This window comes from Pundamilia nyererei, unplaced genomic scaffold (assembly GCF_000239375.1).
Source record: "Pundamilia nyererei isolate P.nyererei 1_Seehausen unplaced genomic scaffold, PunNye1.0 scaffold00148, whole genome shotgun sequence".
Classification (NCBI taxonomy): domain Eukaryota; kingdom Metazoa; phylum Chordata; class Actinopteri; order Cichliformes; family Cichlidae; genus Pundamilia; species Pundamilia nyererei.
In genome coordinates this window covers 1,313,437-1,333,958 of record NW_005187549.1, presented here as the reverse complement: position 1 = coordinate 1,333,958, position 20,522 = coordinate 1,313,437, and the positions used below count along the sequence as shown (strand labels likewise).

General features: G+C 42.2%; 1 protein-coding gene across 2 annotated transcripts; it reads right to left on the bottom strand.

Moving 5' to 3' along the window:
* Positions 1–6,273: 6,273 nt before the first annotated feature.
* gon4la (gon-4 like a) lies at positions 6,274–19,835 on the bottom strand. Of its 2 annotated transcripts, XM_005744704.1 has the most exons (26): positions 19,458–19,835; positions 18,895–19,093; positions 18,605–18,819; positions 18,194–18,268; positions 18,056–18,106; positions 17,912–17,965; positions 15,637–15,732; positions 15,462–15,554; positions 14,697–14,858; positions 14,389–14,599; positions 14,214–14,315; positions 13,810–13,850; positions 13,596–13,711; positions 13,090–13,270; positions 12,909–12,995; positions 12,656–12,833; positions 12,427–12,577; positions 12,191–12,338; positions 10,469–10,585; positions 8,985–9,617; positions 8,823–8,900; positions 8,555–8,740; positions 8,334–8,477; positions 7,936–8,147; positions 7,281–7,383; positions 6,274–7,188 (listed from the first exon to the last, which is right to left on the bottom strand). In XM_005744704.1, exons 2-26 carry the CDS (start codon positions 19,073–19,075, stop codon positions 7,084–7,086), a joined length of 3,720 nt encoding a protein of 1,239 aa, XP_005744761.1. In that variant the 5' UTR covers positions 19,076–19,093; positions 19,458–19,835; the 3' UTR covers positions 6,274–7,083. The 2 variants fall into 2 exon arrangements, with proteins under 2 accessions (XP_005744761.1, XP_005744762.1); XM_005744705.1 differs by lacking the exons at positions 15,637–15,732; positions 17,912–17,965; positions 18,056–18,106; ... (2 more) ...; positions 18,895–19,093; positions 19,458–19,835 and having other exon boundaries at positions 15,439–15,483.
* Between the last annotated feature and the right edge of the window lie 687 nt (positions 19,836–20,522).

Here is a 20,522-nt window from a genome sequence, read left to right as displayed (position 1 = left end):
GACTTCTTACAATGAGGCGGTGTTCCGGTGACCTCCTTCAAATTAAAACGCTTCACCGTAACAAATAGGATTTAAAATGTGTAATAACTAAAATCAAACATCTTTATTGGGAAATTAAATATGTGTAAAACGAGAGCCTTTACAGACATCAATCCACGCCATTTTAATCCAGAGGAAAAACCTAGCAATACATGAAGGTCTGGTTACTGCAGATTGGGTAGTTTCCGGTGTCGTCTTCTTCTTTCGTTTTTAATGGCAGCTTGCATTCAATACAGTTGTACTACTGCCTTCTCTTGGCTTATACTGCTACATCGCTTCTATTTCCTTAACCCTACAATGCCCTTTGTATCCTATTTTTGATGCATGAGTTTCTGAGACCGCTATCTCATCAACATGATAAATACTTGCCATAATTTCAAAAACTCCTTTTTTGTCTAGAATTAACATTATTGTTAACAAAACGTGCCAAAAATGCCCAATGTATCAAGTGCAATACAAAAATAAAAGATAAACAAAAATAAAAGATAAACAAAAACAAATCATACATACATATAGCAAAAACATTTTTGTGGATTTTGCTAGAATGGTTAATCAGAATCAGAATACTTTATTGATCTCTAGGGGAGATTATTTTTGGTTAAAGTGCTCCAGTATAAACAAACAGTAACAAAGAAAGACAATACACTAAGTAAGAATAACACAATATATACATAATAACCATCTCAGTTTCAAAAAAAAATAAAAAATAAAAAATCGGAATTTTCTGGCCATTTTTTTTTGATGGGTTGGGTCTTACAGGGTTAAATCCTCTTGATGAGTCTGGTATTTCACAAAAACCGTCGCCGTCGCTTCAACTTCGGTGGTGGCTCCAGTGAGCCGGGCAACTCCAAGTCCGGCAGGCCGGGCAGCACATCCTTCTCCGAGCTGGGTGGGTAAGCTGTAGCGGCAGGGGGATGCAGATGAAGCTCATTAAGGAAAAATTCCTGTATGAGTGGGTGATTCGAGTCCAAAAGCCAGGGGAGACCGGAAACTAGTCATTGTAGCTGGTTGGCTACAGCACGCTGAAACTCCTCTGGATGATTCAGCCACAGGTCACATAATCTATTCACTGAATAAATTATATCCTCCTTAAGCTCATCAGACAGGGTGAGTTCTGCTGGGTCCATGTACTGGTCGAGTCGTTCTGTCATGAAGGGCTGTGTGGCAGGCAGACAGGAAAGGTGGACCCAAGAGCAGGACTCAAACACAGAGGTAAAACTCAAAGCGCAGCTTTATTGCTGGGAAAAACCTCTTAGTAAATTAAACTCACCAAAAAACAAAACTCTGAACAGAGGAACTAAGAACTGAAACACTAGAAGAGGAAACCCTAAACAGGCGACTGAAACAAAACACACAGCACATTGAGGGTACAACACGACAGAGAGCAAAGGCAAACACAGGGCTTATATACACAGGGAGTAATCAGGGAACAGGAAACAGGAGGGAGACAGCTGGGAGAGATTAGGGCTAACGAGACAGGGGGAGGTAAAATTGGATACACTGACATAGGACTGGGACTATCAATATAAAACAGGAAATAAGAAACAAATCACAAAAACGCAAACTTCACACTGAGAGACAGACATAAAGAACATAACACATAAAACGGAGAAGACAGTGATTTAAACTAGAGGCCAGAACACCAAATAATGTACAGGTCCTCCCTGATTAGAGAGCTGGCGGCAGCTGATTGGTCCCCTCATCAGGTGGCTGTTTTTAAAAGATCCCTGCCCAGCAGTTGTCAGTCGTGACTGTAGTGATGGGATTTCTGGCTCTTTTTAGAGAACCGGCTCGTTCGGTTCGGCTCGGCTCACTAAAAAGAGCCGGCTCTTTTGGCTCCGAACCAGCTCTTCAGGTTGTTTTGTTACTTTAATTGATTTATTATTAACATTAATATAAAATTATAATTAATTTTTTTTTTTAAAGTTCATTTACCTGTTACTACCACACACCAAATCCGGTCGTTGGTATTTCCTGGCTTGTGTAGACTCTAGGTAACAAAAGCTCAACACTGCACCTAGCATTCTGGAGCACTTCTGTTGTCTTTTGTTTTGGAGTTCGTACGTGTTTTGAAGGAAGACAGGCCAAGTAACCGTATCATTAGGGCCTTCTCTTCTTTTTTTTAGTAGTTTGAGGAGGTTATTTTGCTGCATAAGCAGTGAATCAGAAACAGAATAATTATCTTCACAATTACTTAATGCATGCACAATCATCCAGGTAAGTCAGTCCCGAAATGTGGAGTCTGTTCATCTGGATGTAACGTTTTCAGTGGGAGGCGTTTTCTCCCACTGAAAACGCCTCCCACTGAAAACGCTATGTCCAGATGAACAGACTCCACCTTTTGGGGTAGCTTCACAATGTTCCATAATTTACAAACCTCCTTTCAAAAAATTTGCTACACTTTCAACTATTTGTCATTTAACACAGGTTGTGTGAGGAGACCTCCCCTCACTGAGCCTGGTTCTGCCGGAGGTTTCTCCCTGTTAAAAGGGAGTTTTTCCTTCCCAAGTGCCAAGTGCTTGCTCAGAGGGGGTGGTCTGATTGTCAGGGGGTTTTTTTTTCCCCAAACTGCAGGGTCTTTGCCTTGTAGTATTGATTAGACAATCAGACCACAGGACGGGTTTTAAAATCTGACTCTGTCCACCATATAGTGATTTTGAATGACTCTTTTTGTAGGGAGGATTGTAACAGCAGCATGGCAGCTCTGTGGGGCCTCTCACAGTGCAAAGACATGCACTTTGATTGGACACTCTAAATTGCTTACATAATTTGCTTCTTAATTTGAAAATAAAACTTTCATATCAGAAAATGAAACAAATGTGTGTTTGTCAGAACATTTGAGTTGTTAAAATTAAATAGGTATAGTGGTTTGTAGTAAAGCTAATCAATCACAAAGTAGAGACAAACGTGAGTCACACAAACTTAATTTAAACAGACTATTTTGTGTTGGTTTTGTCGTTGTAGGTTAAATGTAATAATAAGTGCCACAATAGAGTGTAAATCAAACAAGACACGTAGACTTTCAACTTTAATTTATCGGTTTTAACAAAAGTACTAACTGTTTAGGATTAAAAGCCATTTTTATACTTTTATACTCAAAAGTAATGCAAGAAATAGTCATAATTTTAATTATAACAGTTTTTTTAATGAAAGAAAATCTTTCAATTAATTTAGTCTAATTAATTATTAAATTAATGAATAATGTGTTATGTCATGTCATTAATAACATGTTGGAATAGTGCAAGTATAATTTGTCATTTTTAGAACATGTCTACTACCATCTTGTGCCAATACAGAATAGGACGTCACCGGGTTGGTTGCTGCTAATAGACTTAGCTGTTAGTTAAGTTAGACAAGTTTCTGGAAAACATCCATCCATTTATTTCTATTTTTTAACCTTTATACTGCAAACAGTCTCACAATTTTTCTTCTTCCTTCAAATAGTCTAAACCTGATTAATATGGCAGCTCTTTTCCAGTCTTACTAACCAACGAGTTTACACACATTTTTACAGCACTTTTAACACTAAACTATAGAGTGCCTTTTCTCTCACAATGCTGAGTTATCTGTAGCAGTTGTGTTAATTTCATTCTCTATTATGTGTGGAAGCTCTTTATATTTTATTATATATGATAATACATTCTTTGTACAGACAAGCAAAAGATAGTGTGCCACTTGTAAAAACAAAAACAATTAGCTGCACAGCTGCCAGTACACTATTACAGTACACTGTGTTTGGTTAGATTCTTCCAATGTGAACACACCCAGACTTAAATCAGGAAATGCTGGTGCGGCGGGGCTGCGGTGCCGCTGCAGGGACGATGGACACACCTGCACAACATTGGCAATCACGCCTCGCCTGCATTAAAAGTTGTTCCTGACTGTCGTTGTTGTAAGGCGCGATTGTTGCTCAAGAGTTGGGAGTTCGCCTTGTAATCGGAAGGTTGCTGGTTCGAGCCCCGGCTTGGACAGTCTCGGTCGTTGTGTCCATGGGCAAGACACTTCACCCGTTGCCTGCTGGTGGTGGTCAGAGGGCCCGGTGGCGCCAGTGTCCGGCAGCCTCGCCTCTGTCAGTGCGCCCCAGGGTGGCTGTGGCTACAATGTAGCTGGCATCACCAGTGTGTGAATGGGTGGATGACTGGATGTGTAAAGCGCTTTGGGGTCCTTAGGGACTAGTAAAGCGCTATATAAATACAGGCCATTTACCATTTACCATTTGTTGTTAGTGTGTGTGGCTGGCAGCTGCAGACCTGCAGCCACCTGTGAGTGTACAGCAACCGGAATAAAAGTGTGTTTGAAAGTGGTAAATTAAGAGTATGCTGAAAAGCATTTAAAATGTGGACCGTTCTGCCGTGGAGTTATTACACCTGGTTAACTGCTATTAAGAAAATGCCTAGGGTTACATCCACAGGTATTTTTTAAAACTGAGTTACCATCACCATATCAGTGTGAGTATTTAAATCAGTGCAACAGCATAAAAAGCGCCAAAGTTCATAGAAAATCACACCTCACTCTGTCCACTTAGACCATATTCTGCAGTAAGTATCCCTCTGCAACTGTTCTGAGAAGGACAGTTTTTCCATTGTATAGATCTCTTGTACAGAAGATATCCAGTCTTCAGTTGTTGGTGGCTCAGGCTTGAGCCATCTCCTTGTGAGCACCTTTTTAATGAAATCAAATCACTTTTATTGTCACGTCACATTACTGGTACATTGGTACAGCACATGTGACCGAGATTCTTGTGTGCAAGCTTCACAAGCAACAGTGGTGTGCTAAAATACAAGAAAAATAAGAAACAAGGCAAATAATATGGCATATAACTCTACTCCGCATTCATACTAAAAAAAATTATGTTCTTCTTGAAGTTTATATATTTTATTCAGGAATGACAACTGCCACACTAGCTGTTTCAGTTTTGGGATCTTTATAAATCTGCAAATAGTCACTGTACTTATTCTCCACACTATTATACAATTCTTGACAAATATCTGTTGTAATTCATGTCTTCTCAATATCTGATAATGATCTATCTACATTAATGTATTTCCATACAGACCTTAAAGGCCACAATACTGTCTGATTAAATTCTTTGTCATATACTTTAAATGCTCTAGCTCTATTATCCCCAATCCAGCCAAAACTATTTTTAAAATCTTTTCCTCTTTCCAACAGTTTGTAACACTGTCTTAACACGATGACTTTTATTATGACCTTTCAAATGTATCCAATAATTTACCATTAACTTTTGTCTTCTAAAATATAGTGGCACTCCACCCGATTCTACTTGTAGGACACATACTGGTGTTGCTTAAAGTCTCAGTGGTTGAGCTTGGATAATATCCAAGTTTTAGCCGCTGACCAATATACCATACACCTATAATCTATTCTTGAGTGAATTAATGTGGCATCAAAATTTGCACCCCATGTCAACCCTGCTAAACCCCTTATAATATTAAGTACCTTTTTACTTTTACCCACATATCTTTAAAAATACCACTGATCATAACTGAAAATAACGTTGGGCTTACTACACTTCCTTGAGGAGTTCCATTTTCTATATTTCTTGGCTCTGAAACGTGATCCTATTTTATCTTGAATAGTTCTGTCACATAAAAAAAATCCCTTAACCAACTAAACATATTTTCTATTCCTAACTGATGTAATTTAATCAGTAAACCCTTTCTCCAAGGCATATCATATGCTTTTTCTACATCCACAAACATAGCAACTACAATTTCTTTATTATTCTGAGCTTTCTTAATATCATCTTCCAGACATAAAAGAGGATCCATTGCTACGAAAACTACTCTGATAAGGCGCTGTTATATTTCTTGATTAAAAATTGCACCGACCACTCATTCACCATCCTTTGCATCAATTTACACATATTGAAAGTCAAAGCAATGGTTCTATATTTCCCAGGATTACTATGGCCTTTTCCAGGTTTCTTTATTGGCATAATTATTGCCTTTTTGCATCTATATGGCAAGAGCCCTACTTGTCATATCTTATTAAATAACATTAACAATTTATTTAACGCTACATTACTTAAATGTTTCAATATAACATAACATACCTCATCGTTCCCTGGAGCACTATCCTGGTGCTACCCAGAGCTCTTTTCATTTCTCCAAATAGAGGGGGCAATTCATTATATCAGTACTCTCTTTCCTCCCTAAAGCTTAAAGATTTCTTTCTTTAGCCTTCACAAACAAACACTTTGTTTACAAACACTTTTAAGGAGTAAAAATTTTTTAATGAGTTATTTTCATTCAATGTGAATAAACATTTGTACAAAACCTTCACACAATGTCTCCTTCACCAACATGAGAGCATGGAATCATGGGAGTGATGAAGTGTCCTCAACGCAGAGCATTATGGGAAACCAGAAGACAGGCCCCTCACCAAGGTCACATGACCCAGTTTAAGCCAACAGGAGCTGGTTTCTACTTTCCTTCTTTGTATTATGTGACCACAGAGGCCCCTCCCTCTCTAGAGGAGATAAATTAATGATAAATATTTTTTAAATAAAGCTCTGCTCTGATTGGTCAACAAATCGGAGTTGAAGTATAAACAGCAAGTGTCTCTGAACTCTTTCACAGTAAGCTACAGTCCTGCAAATGAACTCTTTGATCAGCCTCAAATCTGCTCCAGAGAAAAAAGGTCTGAAGAATCCATCATCACCCAGATTGTAGAAGGGGGGTGTTATCCTGAGGCTGTAGAACTTTTAACTGGTTCTAGATTTTAAATCCACAGCTAAGTCTCTAAACCTAAAGTCCAGAACCAAAGGCCGGCCAAGGAGGTTCACATGTATCCTGAATCATTCATCATCTCTGATCTAGAATGGAACTCTTTCATCCTCTCGTCTCAACACATTCTAGACACGTTCTCTAAACAGTCTGGCAGAGGTGAGCAGAGCGCCTCCTGCAAGACTCCATTCTTTCATCTAAATAAACTCCTCTGGATTCTCAAAGTCGGACAGCGGTGGATTCGCATCATTTTGGACTCTGTAGTCTATTTGCAGGTCTCTAACTGGTCAAGGACTCAGTCTGGAGCATCTTGCCTGCTCATTGGCTGTGCCTCAAAGGAACAGGAAGTGGACTTTGCAGAGTGGAAAAGCTTCATCAGGTCGAGGAACCGAAGGCGTACCTGTAGAAAACATCGGATTTAATACTTAGAAGAAAAACACAGACAGAGCTCAGAGCTCTACACTTGCATGCTGAGGCGTTGCCTCATCTCACCTGTTGGGCAGTCTTGTTTCCCAGGTGGGTAGACACCTGTCTGAATGTTTTCCAGGTGGCTCCCCTCTCCTGACAGGCAGTCAGGATGGCTCGGTCCACCTCGCTGGAACAGGAACAATCAGAGTTAGTTTTTCCTCTTTTCTTATGCTACTTTTAGAATCATCTTAAAACATCTGGCTCTGAAAGCTTCGATGCTTAAATTCATTTTATTTTCATAATGTTTCAAGATCAGCGTTTATGTTTGTAGAACATTTCAAATGAAACATTTCTACAACATTTACAGTTTTATACAATACAAATGTCTTTGCTACTAGAAGATGTATGCTTCAGAAGTTTTATTTTTTGGGTTTACAGATGTTCCGTCTCATTTTTATTCCTTAAGGATTTTTTATGGAGCATTTAACGAATATTGTTTTTAGAACACGTTTCCAGAGCATGTGAACATTTGCAGGATGTGTAATGTTTTATGCAACACAGATTTTGAGTGTGTGATTGTGGCTGGTGCAACACTTATTGATGACTTTCTGATATTTTCTACAACATCTGAATAATGCCTGCCAACACTTTTTCAGGACACTGGGTTTTTTTGTCTCTAATAGTTTCAGAACCTTGAAATGATGTTTCATCGTTATGTTTCTTTAGTGTTTTCTCTGACCGTGTCCACATGACGACTTTCTCCCCAGTGGCTGTCAAAGTGATGTTTTTGGCACAAACCGCTTGCCGCTGCCCCTCATCCTGTTCCTCTCTGTCGGTGCCTTGGTTCCCGTCAGGGGAACTCTGGGCAGCAGAGTTTGTGGTGTGGAACTCTTGGTAGAACTGGCGGAGTTCCTGCTGCAGGTCAGGATGATGGCAGAGCAAAGAAGAGAGCTGACAAAACAAAGAGAGGATCAGACTTCGGTCTCTCTCTGTTCCATTTTTTATCAATAACTTGATAAACCCATCATTCCGGAGGAAAATAATCAGTGTTTAATTATTTTATCAGTAGAAGACAGATTTAATTGACAGATTTCCTCAGGTCAGATCAGCTGAGGGGTCAAATGTCATCTACCTTACCTTGTTTATGTCCTCAGGTAAAGGGGCAGAGCTTCCTTGCAGTACTGACACCACCTGTTGGTAGAGTGAGGAGCTTTCTCCCAGGCTCCATCTCAGTTTCCATAGAAACACTCGACTGCGTTCAAATAGCTGCTGCTCCAGAAGCTGCGGAGATGAAGAGAGCTGATGAGTTGCACCTAAGTCACAGCACACCTCTGCGAGGTCACAGTGATGTCACCCACCAGGCCACAGCGGCGAGCTTGTCTGCGGTTCAGGAAGGCGGCAAAGTCTCTGAGCAGCTGAGGCCACGGCCGCAGAACGCTGCTTATTCTGTCATACAGGACATCAACTGCAGCAGTTGAGAACTCGTCCAACACACACATCAGTTCCTCCCACAAGCCCGGATACATCTGCACCGCCTCATAAACCTGACCAGGTAACAGGAAATACAAACAACTGCGGTTACACAATCTTTCTAAATACAATTCAATTCCAGAATTAAAGCCTCACCCTGTAGAGATAATCATGAGCGAACAGCACGTCTTCTGACTCTCTCTGATCATCTTCATCACTTTCTTCTGACAGTGGCTGAAACCAAACAGGAAGTCAGATATCTGCAGATATTAATTGGTTGATTGACTGAGAGCTGACTTTGGCCACTAAAGGTTTCACCTGCTGAGTTTTTCTGTCTCCATCTTCATCAGGATCACCACTGTCTTCTTCTGCTCCTCTAGGTGGTGTCAAGATTCCGTCCTCTTTACTCTCTGACCCCACCTCCTGCACATCGTCACTGACAGCAACACTTCCTGCAGCACTGGGTGAAGATTCAGACAGAACCAGGATGATGTCGCCCTCTTCCTCCTCCTCTTCATCAGTTCTGATGACATCATCCCCTGTCACCTGATGGGAGGTGGGGTCATCGCAGGAAGGAGGTCTAAAGGATTTGTGTTCCCTCCCCCTCCTCAGGGCTGCAAGTTTCTGACTGTATCGTCTAATTTGATCTCTGGTTGCCATGGACACAGTGGCAGTGCAAATGTCAGTGGGGGAATCGGTCCTGGTCAGGAGCAGGCGGTGAAGGAGGACTCGAGGAGGAGTGGGAGCGGAGGGGGCAGAGTCAGGGGGATGAGGGGGGTTGTGGTTTTGATTCAGCAATACAAAGCCGATCCGTCTGAAGTCCAGGTTCTGAGGGAGGCGGGGTGGGTATCGGGTCCCAGGGGGGACGCTGTAGGAGCTGGAGGGGGTTGGGATGTTTGAGGCGGAGCTATTATAGTGCCTAATGATTGGGTAGATGACGGGGAGAGAGCGCTGAAGACAGAAAAGAGATGGTTTTATATATGCACAAACACACATACATACTCAGACTTCAAACTACACACATGAAAGCAGTGTTCTCTTCTGATTCACTGTAAAATCAGCTTAAGCACATTCTTAATCGCTGAGGCATCCCAACAAACACAAATGCAGTTTCAACAAAGTGTGTCAAGATTCCACATTAGAAAAGGAAAAGTTGCTGCAATAAGTCACAGAAACGCTCCAATTACAAAACAGATTTTTTGGTAGTTCAAAGAAAATATTCTATTTTTGCAGGAGGATCTAGTGTGAAATAAAGTGTGGAACTTCTCTGTTTGGTTTGCTAAAAGTTCAAAGGTCACAGTTGGTTTTGTTTCCATCACAAACGGTCTGTGTCAGCAGCATCAGCTAATCCTCATCACATCCTTTCTTCAGAATCTAAAATACCGTTCGTTTTTATGACCTCTAAGTGAACCTCATACCTATCAGAACTAGTGCTTCTCAGATTACACAGAGGGAGACACTGCAACAGCGGGAAAACCTGCAGCTGATGGGGAACTGGTTCCTGAGCTGCACGATAACACCGAGGAGACAGTGGGAGGACCACAAGGCTGATTACTGACCAGTTAACTATGTTTGCTATTTCCCTCTTCTCTTATAATCCATTCCATGGAGCAGCAGTCTAAGCAGAGACTCCCAGACCTCCCCTGGGCACCTGCTTCATCTCTCCAGTGTCACCTGGGTCTCCTCGGTCAACTGTTTGACACCATGTCATCAGTGTTTATTCTGGAACTAGTTTTCCATGAAGAGAAGACGGGCAGGAAAAATGCAGAGAGGAACAAAGGAAACACAAGCAGCCTTCCTACCAGCAGCCACAGAGGCATGACGCTCTCCTCTCTCTCCACAGGAGGTCGCCAGTCTGCTGAATTCACAGGACGACATGCCACTGGCATTGGGAGAACCCGCCGCTGGTACCTGAAGGTCTGCAGAAGACAGACAGATGGACTGTGTGTTTTTATGTACAGAGGTGTGATAAAGCAGATCATTTTTCGAAAAAATAATGGACAGCTCAAGTGGAGCGGTCGAAGAATAAACTTTTTAAATAAGTACTCATTTATGCAGCGACACAAATGTTCTAATACTGAAGAACATGAAAACATTACTTTTAGCTACATGTCGGCAAAGTTATGTGACATTAGTGATGTTAGTACTAGTGAGGTTCCACTTGCTTTTAAAGCCTTTACTCTAAAAGGCATATTGTTCAAAAATTGACTTTAATTTTACAGAAATTGTGATATTCAAACCTGAATATCACAGTACTAGCAGGATTCACAGCACTGTTAATGTTAGTTTGGTTATTTTGCAGGCTCCGTTTGGTGGTGTCTGTGTTTTTTTAAATGAGCTGCTATGTTAAATTTGTGTTTTAATCCTGTAGCTTTGCACACATTTGATTTCCATGTTTGAGAACTGCAAGTGTTCAGATCATCTGCGATCATCTCTGAGGGACAGCTGATGAGACCGAGGCTTTCCACCCTTGATGATACAGGACAAATTCAGCAGTATGTGAGGAAGAGCCAGAACCAGCTGAGAGATGAAGAGAACAGACAGACTGTTCTCTCTATGAGAGGGACTACTTAAAAAAAAAAGAAGCTTAAAATAACTAATTATCTGTCCTAAATGACTCTTATTAGATAAAGTCATCATTAAATCTATCAAAGTGTTTTCAGTGTGGAAGAAAATACTCAGGGCGCTCAAGTAAAAACTATGAAAGGCAGTAAAAAGTTCTATATTCAGAAACTTAAAGTACGCAAATATCAGCAGCAGAATGCACCTGAAAATAAAAGTCTGTGTTTCTTTCAGTAATATGAAACATGGAGTGTTTTGGATTAGTAGTACTGCTGTTTGTTGAATTATATTGCTGTAGATGTTTATATGCTTTATGTATTTTGGGATAAGTTGATGTATAGTGCTATAATTTATAAGGATGTTATGTTTTTTTTTATCATTTTTGCCAGGTCAGTCTGTTTAAGGCTCTGATATCTATTCAATATGACTTAAAAGAGTTATGGGTGGATTTTCTCAAAATCAAAATAAATTTTTCACAAAATTGACAAATCGATAAATCAATCTACTCTTCATTTTATCTAACAAACACAGTTATCACAACTCGTAAATTGTCTTTTTACCCATATAAGCTTTCAGACAAATTTGGTATTGCCAATATATTAAAAGAACAATATTTGTCTCTCTTATTTGAAACAGAGTTAAAGTTCACTGCTGTACATTTTTAATTAAATGCAATACATTTAATATTGGCCATGTTATATTTACATGACCAAACTGAAATGACACTAGTCTCATTAACAACATTAGCTAACTAGTTAATGTTAAAATTACTGTTGGGTACAGAAATTAAGCCCAACAATATTGTATTTACAGTCCTGTGGTCTTAGCCTCAGATACTTCACAAACCAAAAAAATCTAATTAAAAAACATACATAATTTTCGCTTTCAAAAGGCCAGGTGCTTGGAAGGATGCAACCCATGAATTGGGACGCACCATGTATGTGTATGTATGTCTGCGTTACCTTGACAACGTTGTCAGGAAAACCTGGCCGGCAGCACTGCAGGATCCTTCGTCGAACCTGAACCAGAGATTTCCTCAGCAGGAACTGGGACACCAGTTTGGGCGGGTCACATGACCCTTCCATATTCCTGAGGCCGAGCACCAACAGACTGAAACACACACGCACACGCACACACACTAAGGGCATGGTGAAGGTTTTTCTCAGGCCTCTTTGTGTTACAGTGAGTGTGTGCTCACCAGTCCTCAGCCGGAGTGAAGGCTGCTGTCCTCCGGGGGCAGTACAGCGCGGGATCTAGGCTAGCACAAGGCAGCAGCTCCGGGTACATGAAGACGGGCCGTGTGGCAAAGAGCCAGGCAAGCTCAGCCGGCATGACGGGGAAGCAGCGCACTGTTAGCATGTAAAAACAAGTTTCAATCAAAGTTTCAAGTCGATCAATCAGGAAGCCCCGCCCCCACCTGTACTCACTCCGTCCCCGGGCATCACGGGGGCGAAGCTGTGGCCGGTAGCTGATGGGAGCCTGACGCAGCTCATCCAGCAGCTGCAGCGCCACCTGCAGGTTGGATGCTCTGAAGACACTACAGAAACCAGGAAGAGCCAACAAACCAATCAGCTCGGCCCGCTGCGCCAGCAGGTCTACCTCACACTGAAAGACAGGAAGTGAGCTTCAATGGGTGCATTAACAATAGGAAGTACATCACAACACATCTAGGTGAGTTACCAGGAACTGCCGGCAGGTCTCCGCTTCGCTGTGCAGTCTGGGCACAAGTGAGGTCAGCATGTAAACCTGAGTAAGTAGCTGGACATGCTGAAAGAAAGACGACAGGTGAGTTCAGTTGCTGTTATCATGGTAAAAGCATGGTAACAGCTCTCAGCCGCCATGCTGAAAGAGTAGAGTTTACCTGTTGGAGCTGCTGCTGCAGGCATTTCCTCTGCTCAGCGTTCAACTTGTACACGATCAGCTCTGTGTGCGTGTCATGTGGCACTCCAGTCAGCTGTTTCCTTCTTATCAATGCCAGCTGCTGTTTCACCGTGCGCAGCTCTGCGATTGGTCCATCCTCAGCCTCATCATCAGGACACTCTCTGATGTGAAAACACACAGACAGTGATGTATCTGTGTGTGTGAGCATGTATTCATGTCTTTGTGGGGACCAAAAAATTGGAAGTTTACTATACTTGTGGGGACCAACAGCCCTCATGCGGACCAAAATCCCAGTACCCACAAGTTTGAAGGCCTTTTAGGGAATCAAAATGTGGTTTTAATGCCAGGGTTACAATTGTGTTATGGTTAGGTTAGGTTTAGGCATTCAGTTTTTGATGGTCAGGGTTTGTTGCTAGTGAAAGCATGTCAATTAGATGTCCCCACAATATATGAATACCCGACTGTGTGCGTGTGTTAGTTACGCACCTGTCCTGCTGCTCCTCAGGTGTGTGGATCTGAAATGTTTGTGCTTCCTCCTGTGGCTCTTCCTCTTCCTCATGGCCTTCATCATCCACTTCCTGTCCAGCCAGGTCCTCTTTCAGCTGAGACACACAGAAAGGTGAGGAGACAGGTGAAGAGACAGGTGAAGAGACACTGAGGAGACAGGTGAAGAGACAGGTAACCTGAAGGTGTTTTATACCGTTTCAAAGAGCTCCTCCATCAGCTCGTTCACCTCCTTTTCTGAAGACATAAACACAAATTATCATCTTCAGCAGGTATTAATCACATTTATTGCTCACTTATGATACATTTAATATTGGCCATGTTATGGATGCACCCTTGATGCATCCATCAGAGTGTGTGTGTGTGTGTGTGTGTGTGAGGGTAGACCGGAGGAGAGGAAAAAAAATAATACAATAAAATTTTTTTTTAAATCCATGGACCTTTGATTGTTAGCCGCCCACTGATTACTGATTTCTCAGATATTACGGCTGATCACCTGAGGCACCCTCCCGAAGGTGTGCACTGAGTTTAAACAGATGACTGAGCAGCTCCTTTGTAAATTCAGGGAAAATCTGAACACATGTGTGTTTGTGTACTTACTGGTGATGCGGACAGCCTTGTCATCACGGTAATCCTCTACGTCGGGCTCGTCAATGTCAGCCAGGAAGTTGTACTCTGGATCATCCTCGTCATCACACTCCTCTGTCAGAAAAAGATTCTTGATCAGTTTGAGTCCAGTCAGAACTCGAATCCCTGCTCTGTTATGAACCCTCACCTTCATTGTCCATGTCTGAGCTCATCAGCCCTCTCAGCCAATCGGTCCACTCCCTGTCCTCGTGGGTGGAGCTAGAGTCGTACATATCAGGTGTGATGTCAGGAGCTTGGAGTTCTGCCTCCAGCCGGCCCAGCGGGACATCCCTGAGAGGACGTTTGGACCGAGTCCGAGACGCCATGAGACCGGCCTCATCCTCCGACTCAGACAGAGGCTGACGACACAGAGATGATCCATAATGATCTGTCGCTTTTATCTATATCGTTGTCGTATATTGATGCATCACATGACCAGATTGTCTCCATGGTTACCTGATAGGGCTCCATACAAACAGCCAGCTCCTCCTCCACAGCATGAAGCTTCTCCAGGAAGGTCCTGTCAGTCACAGGTTTAGGAAGTGGAGCTTTGGGGGGAGGGGGCGGCCCCATGGAAACAGACCTTGCCCTCACAAGTCTGGACCGACTCCGCGACTTCTGATAGGATGGAAGACAGGAAGCAGGCTTTAAAGTTTAGGTAGGCCAGGGCTCTCCAGCTCCAGTCCTCGAGAGCTACTGTGCTGCAGCTTTTAGATGCATCCCTACTCCAACACAGTTGAATCAAATGGTTGGGCTACTTCCTCAGCATGCCATCAAGTTTGGCAAAGCCCTTAATTTGATTCAGGTGTGTTGGACCAAGAATGCATCTAACATTTGCAGGACAGAAGCTCTCAAGGACTGGAGTTTGAGACCCCTGAGGTAGACAGTGTCCCATTCACAGGTTCAGAAAAAAGTAAACTCAGAGCTTTTAGGGAAATCAGCAAATAAAAACAATGTTTTATACTCAGGTTTCATAAACCGGTGTGTTTAAAACTGCTGAATATTCCTGTTTTCACTCAAATCTCCATGTTTTACCATTAGATCAACAGAAATAATTTGATCAGTAGTTTTGTCATTTGGTCATCAATAAAGTTTTTGAATTTGTTCATTTCTAACAAGCTGACGTTTGAGGGACCAGACAACACTGATTGTTTCACACATTTTCACTTCTAAAGCTCTGACTGATCAGCAGACTGACAGCGATGATCACACTCTGAGGACCTGCCATGGGCTGGAGCTGTCCTCCTCAGCTCGGGGCAGCCGAGTCCCTCGAGGAGACGAAGCTGTGCTCTCCATGTCACTCTCCTGGAACGTCTACACAGACACACAACCAATGAAAAATCAGTAGCCAGTCATCATCAACATCACAGCACGCTGCAGACGCTTGGAGCCTCACGTCTTCAGCAGTCTCGTCCTCCTCCTCCTCCTCGGGATGGTACTCGTCATCAGAGGAGTCTTCCTCAGCCAGAGGGATGTCGACAAACTGCGGAGCCTGAAGACAGACACATGTAGCTGAAACTTCATTGACACTGTAATTCCACACAGAAAACAAAGGAGGTCACACACATCCTACAGCGTTAGTCTCAGAATTCAGCAGAGAAATAAGAATCACATTTTATGACTACTACAAAAACACTAGAGTTGGAGAAAAAAGGACTTTAAAATGCCTCTTTTTTTTACTTTTAATTATTTTTAAATTGCTAACCTGCTTTAAAACTGTTCATACTCTGACTAAAAGTCAGGTCAGATATACACTACCAGTTAAAAGTTTGGACACACCTTGTCATTTAATGGTTTTGCTTATTTGAACTACTTTCTACATTGTAACTGCAAACTGAAGATATCAAATATATAAAGCAGGATCTATAGAAATGTAGCAAAACAAAATAAATAACTCTAAATATGCCTTATAGTTTAGATTCCAGAAAGTTAGACACAAACTTTGTTGACAGCGCTGCAAACCCTTGGCATTCTCTCAATGAGCTTCACGAGTAGTCACCTGAAATAGTTTTCACCACAGGTGAGCCTTTTCAGGGTTCATTTGTGACATTTATTGTCTTCTTACAACCGATGGTCCCCAACTGTGTTATTGTGCACAAGTCAGGTTGGTACTCAGCGGACATAACTATTTGACAACTATTAGAATTCATATAAGGGCAAGAACCGATCAGCTAAGTAAAGAGAAACGACAGTCCATCATTATTTTAAGAGTTGAAGGTCAGTCACTCTGGAAAATTGCTAACATTTTGAATGTGTCCCCAAGTGCAGTGGCAAAAACCACGAAACCCTACGATGAAACTGGCACACACAACGACCGCTGCTGAGGATAAATTCATCCGAGTCACCAGCCTTAGAAATCGCAAGTTAACAGCACCTCAGATTAGAGTCCAGGATAAATGCCACATAGAGTTCCAGTAGCAGACACATCTGTACATCAACTGTTCAGAGGAGACTACGTGAATCAGGCCTTTATGGTCAAATAGCTGCTAAGAAACTACTACTAAGAAAAAGCAACAAGCAGAAGAGATTTGTTTGGGCCAAGAAATACAAGGAATGGACCAGTGGACCAGAAATACAAGGAATGGACCAGTGGAAATCTGTGCTTTGTTCTGATGAGTCTAAATTTGAGATCTTTGGTTCCACCCGCCGTGTCTTTCTCATCCGACACAGAAAAGATGAACGAATGGTCTCTACATGCATTGTTCCAATCGTAAAACATGGAGGAAGAGGAGTGATGTGTGTGAGGTGGGGGTGCTTTGCTGGTGACACTGTTGGAGATTTATTCAAAATTGAAGGCACACATGGCTACCACAGCATCCTGCAGCGACATGCCACCCGATCCAGTTTATGTTTAGTTGGACTACCATTTATTTTTCAACAGGACAATGACACCAAACACACCTCCAGGCTGTGTTGGGGCTATTTGACCAAGATGGAGAGTGATGGAGTGCTGCGCCATGGCCTGACCTCCGCAGTCACCCGACTTAAGCCCAATCGAGATAGTTTGGGACAAGATGGATCACAGAGTGAAGGCAAAACGGCCAATAAGTGCTCAATATCTCTGGGAACTCCTTCAAGACTGTTGGAAAACCATTTCAGATGACTACCTCATGAGGCCCATCAAGAGAATGCCAAGAGAAAATGAAGAAAGGTATAAAAGCAGTTTGTATATTTTTACAAATCGTCAAGAACACAGTTAAAAATATATATTTTTAAATATTCTAACATTAAAAATTAAAACAATTACATAATCTACTTAAAAAAAAGAAAAAATTACAAACTCATTTTTTAAATTTTATGTTAGTTTCAAATGTTTTTAATATCTAGAGATGCAACTAAAATAAAATAAGAATTTTAAATCTGAATTGTTTAACATTTAAGAACTGAATTAATGTGTAATTGAATTAATTTGATGGCTATTTCTCCAAATTAAATAAATGAAAAATGCCAATGAAAATTTTAAAATGATTAAAAAACACTTTACGGTGTTAAAAATTGGATTCAAGTCAAATGCTGACAAAATGCCATTAAACAGCTTTTACGTCATTTTAAAACATTTCGAAAAAATGCAGGGATTCAAATGTTTTTCATATGATTTTAAAAAGTTACACTTAACTGAAGACTTTATAAAGATTGCAGTCAGGATTTCAGGTTTGACCTTTGACCTTTACCTTGACGATGTCACTGGTTTTCTTGATGGGCGAGATGGTCCAGGTTGGAATCACCTGACAGAAAACAAAAAGTTCAGAGTGCTGTGCTGTGCGTGCGTGCGTGCGTGTGTATGTGTGTGTGTTGGCTGCTGTCAGTGGACTCACTACGCCTTTCTCCACCACCTCCTTCAGCTTAGATCGAGTCATTTTGGGCTCCTGCAGAAAAGAAAGAAAGTCTGTAAGCAGGGTCAGGACTCACGTGATGGCAGTGAATGATTGATTTTGATTGGATGATAGACTCACAAATGGAGGGACAGCCTCAGTCTCATTAATGGCAGCTTTCATCATGGCCACCACATGCTCATTGGTGATCACTTCCTGTGGGTCAAAGGCCAACGTTTAAACTGTAAGTTTCCCATATTCTTGTTGAAAGCCTTTGAGTTTGTTACACTTCATATCTTTAAAAGAGCTCAGAGTAACCTCAGAGAACTGAATGTACTAAAGACTGTCAAAGACTGACAGTATTCTTTAAAAAGCCGTTACCATCTAACAGGCATCCTACTCCAAGTCATTAAAGGGTAAGTCAAATGACACTTCATGGACAAATACTTCAAATTAAACTGCTTCAAAGACAGTAGGCTTAAAAACCTGAATTCAATCAAAAATCGTGATCACACCCTCTCCCTCTCCAGGCGTGTGGGTGGAGGCACTCACGTGGATGATGTTTTTCACGTTCACTGTGGTCAGGTTGTGCTGTTTGGACTTTGTCTCCAGTGACTGATCCAGCTGTCTGTCAATCTCCACCTCCACTCCTGCCTCCTCCTCGCTCTCTGAGGCCCCATCCCTTGGCTCCTCCTCCTCAGCCAGTTTCCTCTTCCTCCTTCTGGCGGCCTTCTTCTTGGCAGCCTTCATCTCCTCCTGGCTGTCCTCTGATGGAGAGATCGGTCCATCAGAGACACGGGTCCTCACAAAGCCACCAGCGTATGTGCATGTGTGTGCATTACCCATGGTGATGACGAGTCTGGAGTCAGTGGTGTCTTCCTCCGCCAGCTGGTAACGCTGCTGCTCCTCCTCCTTCTCCTGTAGCAAAGCATCATGGGAGGCGAACTGCAGCAGTGTAGTAGCAGTGACGGCAGGAGCTGGGCCGGACAGGCTGAGTTTAAGACACTTTCGGCCCGAGTTCATCGTGCAGAAACATGACCTCTGAAACAGTGACATCAGACTCAAACAACTTATACAGATGAGAATAAAAAGTATTGAAGGGACACCCAAGCTGTAACTCCCGCCCCTCAGCAGGCTTCCAAGAGTTGACCAATCACAGCAAACAAGATCAGAAGATTAATAACAGTTCTTTTTGAACTGAGCCTCAGAAGGAGACCCTGGTGCAGGCAAGCAGGGTGGACCTCCTTTAGCAAATCTAAAACGTTAGCTGCTTCTGTTCGCAGCTCCTGTCGGTGTGAACATGCTGTTAAAGACCGAGAGACATGAGACCTGAACCAGCAGAGGAATGGGCAGACAAGGAACCAGTAGCCACCGTGGTAAACTACCTGAATTCACCTGCGTTTACCTGTTTTAGCCGCTTCGGCTCTTCGTCCCGCCTCCCGCCGGCTAGCTGCTAACGTTAGCCCCAGAGGTCCGTGGGCCGCGAGGGTGATCCAGCTCAAGAGTGCACGGGGCAGCAGGCCTTCTTGTCCGTTCTCGGTACCCACACGATAACGGGCATGGTCTGGTGCAGCACAGACTAACTTACCGCCACAACGTCAGACGAGTCTGCCTCCAAAAACTACATTTCCGGCGCCCTCACTGTGACGTATGGAGCGGTGTAATTTTCCTTCTTCTTCTTCAGTTTCATGGCGGTTGGCAAACAAATTCTAGGTGCATTAGCGCCACGTACTAGATTGTAATTTTTATCAAAACCTACAGTACCACCGTTATTTTCTTATTAAAATTCCTGTCTCTTTCAAAAATGTAAAAATATCAGCAAAAAACTATGCTCCCCGAGTCTCTTTGAAATAATTCCCTTCTCCTTAAATTATTCTTGTTCTTATGAATGTAACAAGTGTCACCTGGCAGTTTGCTGCTCTCTGCCAGGTGATTAGCAGAGGAGCTTTGAAAAGGTAGTGGGTGTGAGGGGTGAGGTTAGCGCTCTTCCGTGGGAAATTCCAGAGGTGATTAACTCACTCGGGTGCGAGTGGGTATATAGTTCGGCAAGAAACTTTTACCATTTTGTTTGGATCAATTATTATTGTAGGTGCCCGTTTTTAATGCGTGTTGTTGGACTTTTTTAGTTTCGAGTTTTAATGGAGGAATTGATCAAGGTCTAGATCGACTGCGCGCAGGGAAACCGATCAATATTGTAGGTATGTTGAGTGTTTTAAGTTTTGTGATTTTTGAATGGTTTAATAAAACTCATATTTTATTGGGTAACATTTTAATCGATAATGTTGTTTGTGTTTTTCAGCTGTTGTTGTGCTGTCTCTGCTGTCTTTTTTTTTTTTTTTTATTCTCTTGATTGATTTGTAATTTTGTTTTGGTTGGTACGTCCGGCCGTAAAGGCGGTTAATGAATGAGAGTGAGTTGTGTAAGGGCGGACTAACCTTTCTTGTTTTAGTTTTTTTGTTTGTGCCACTTC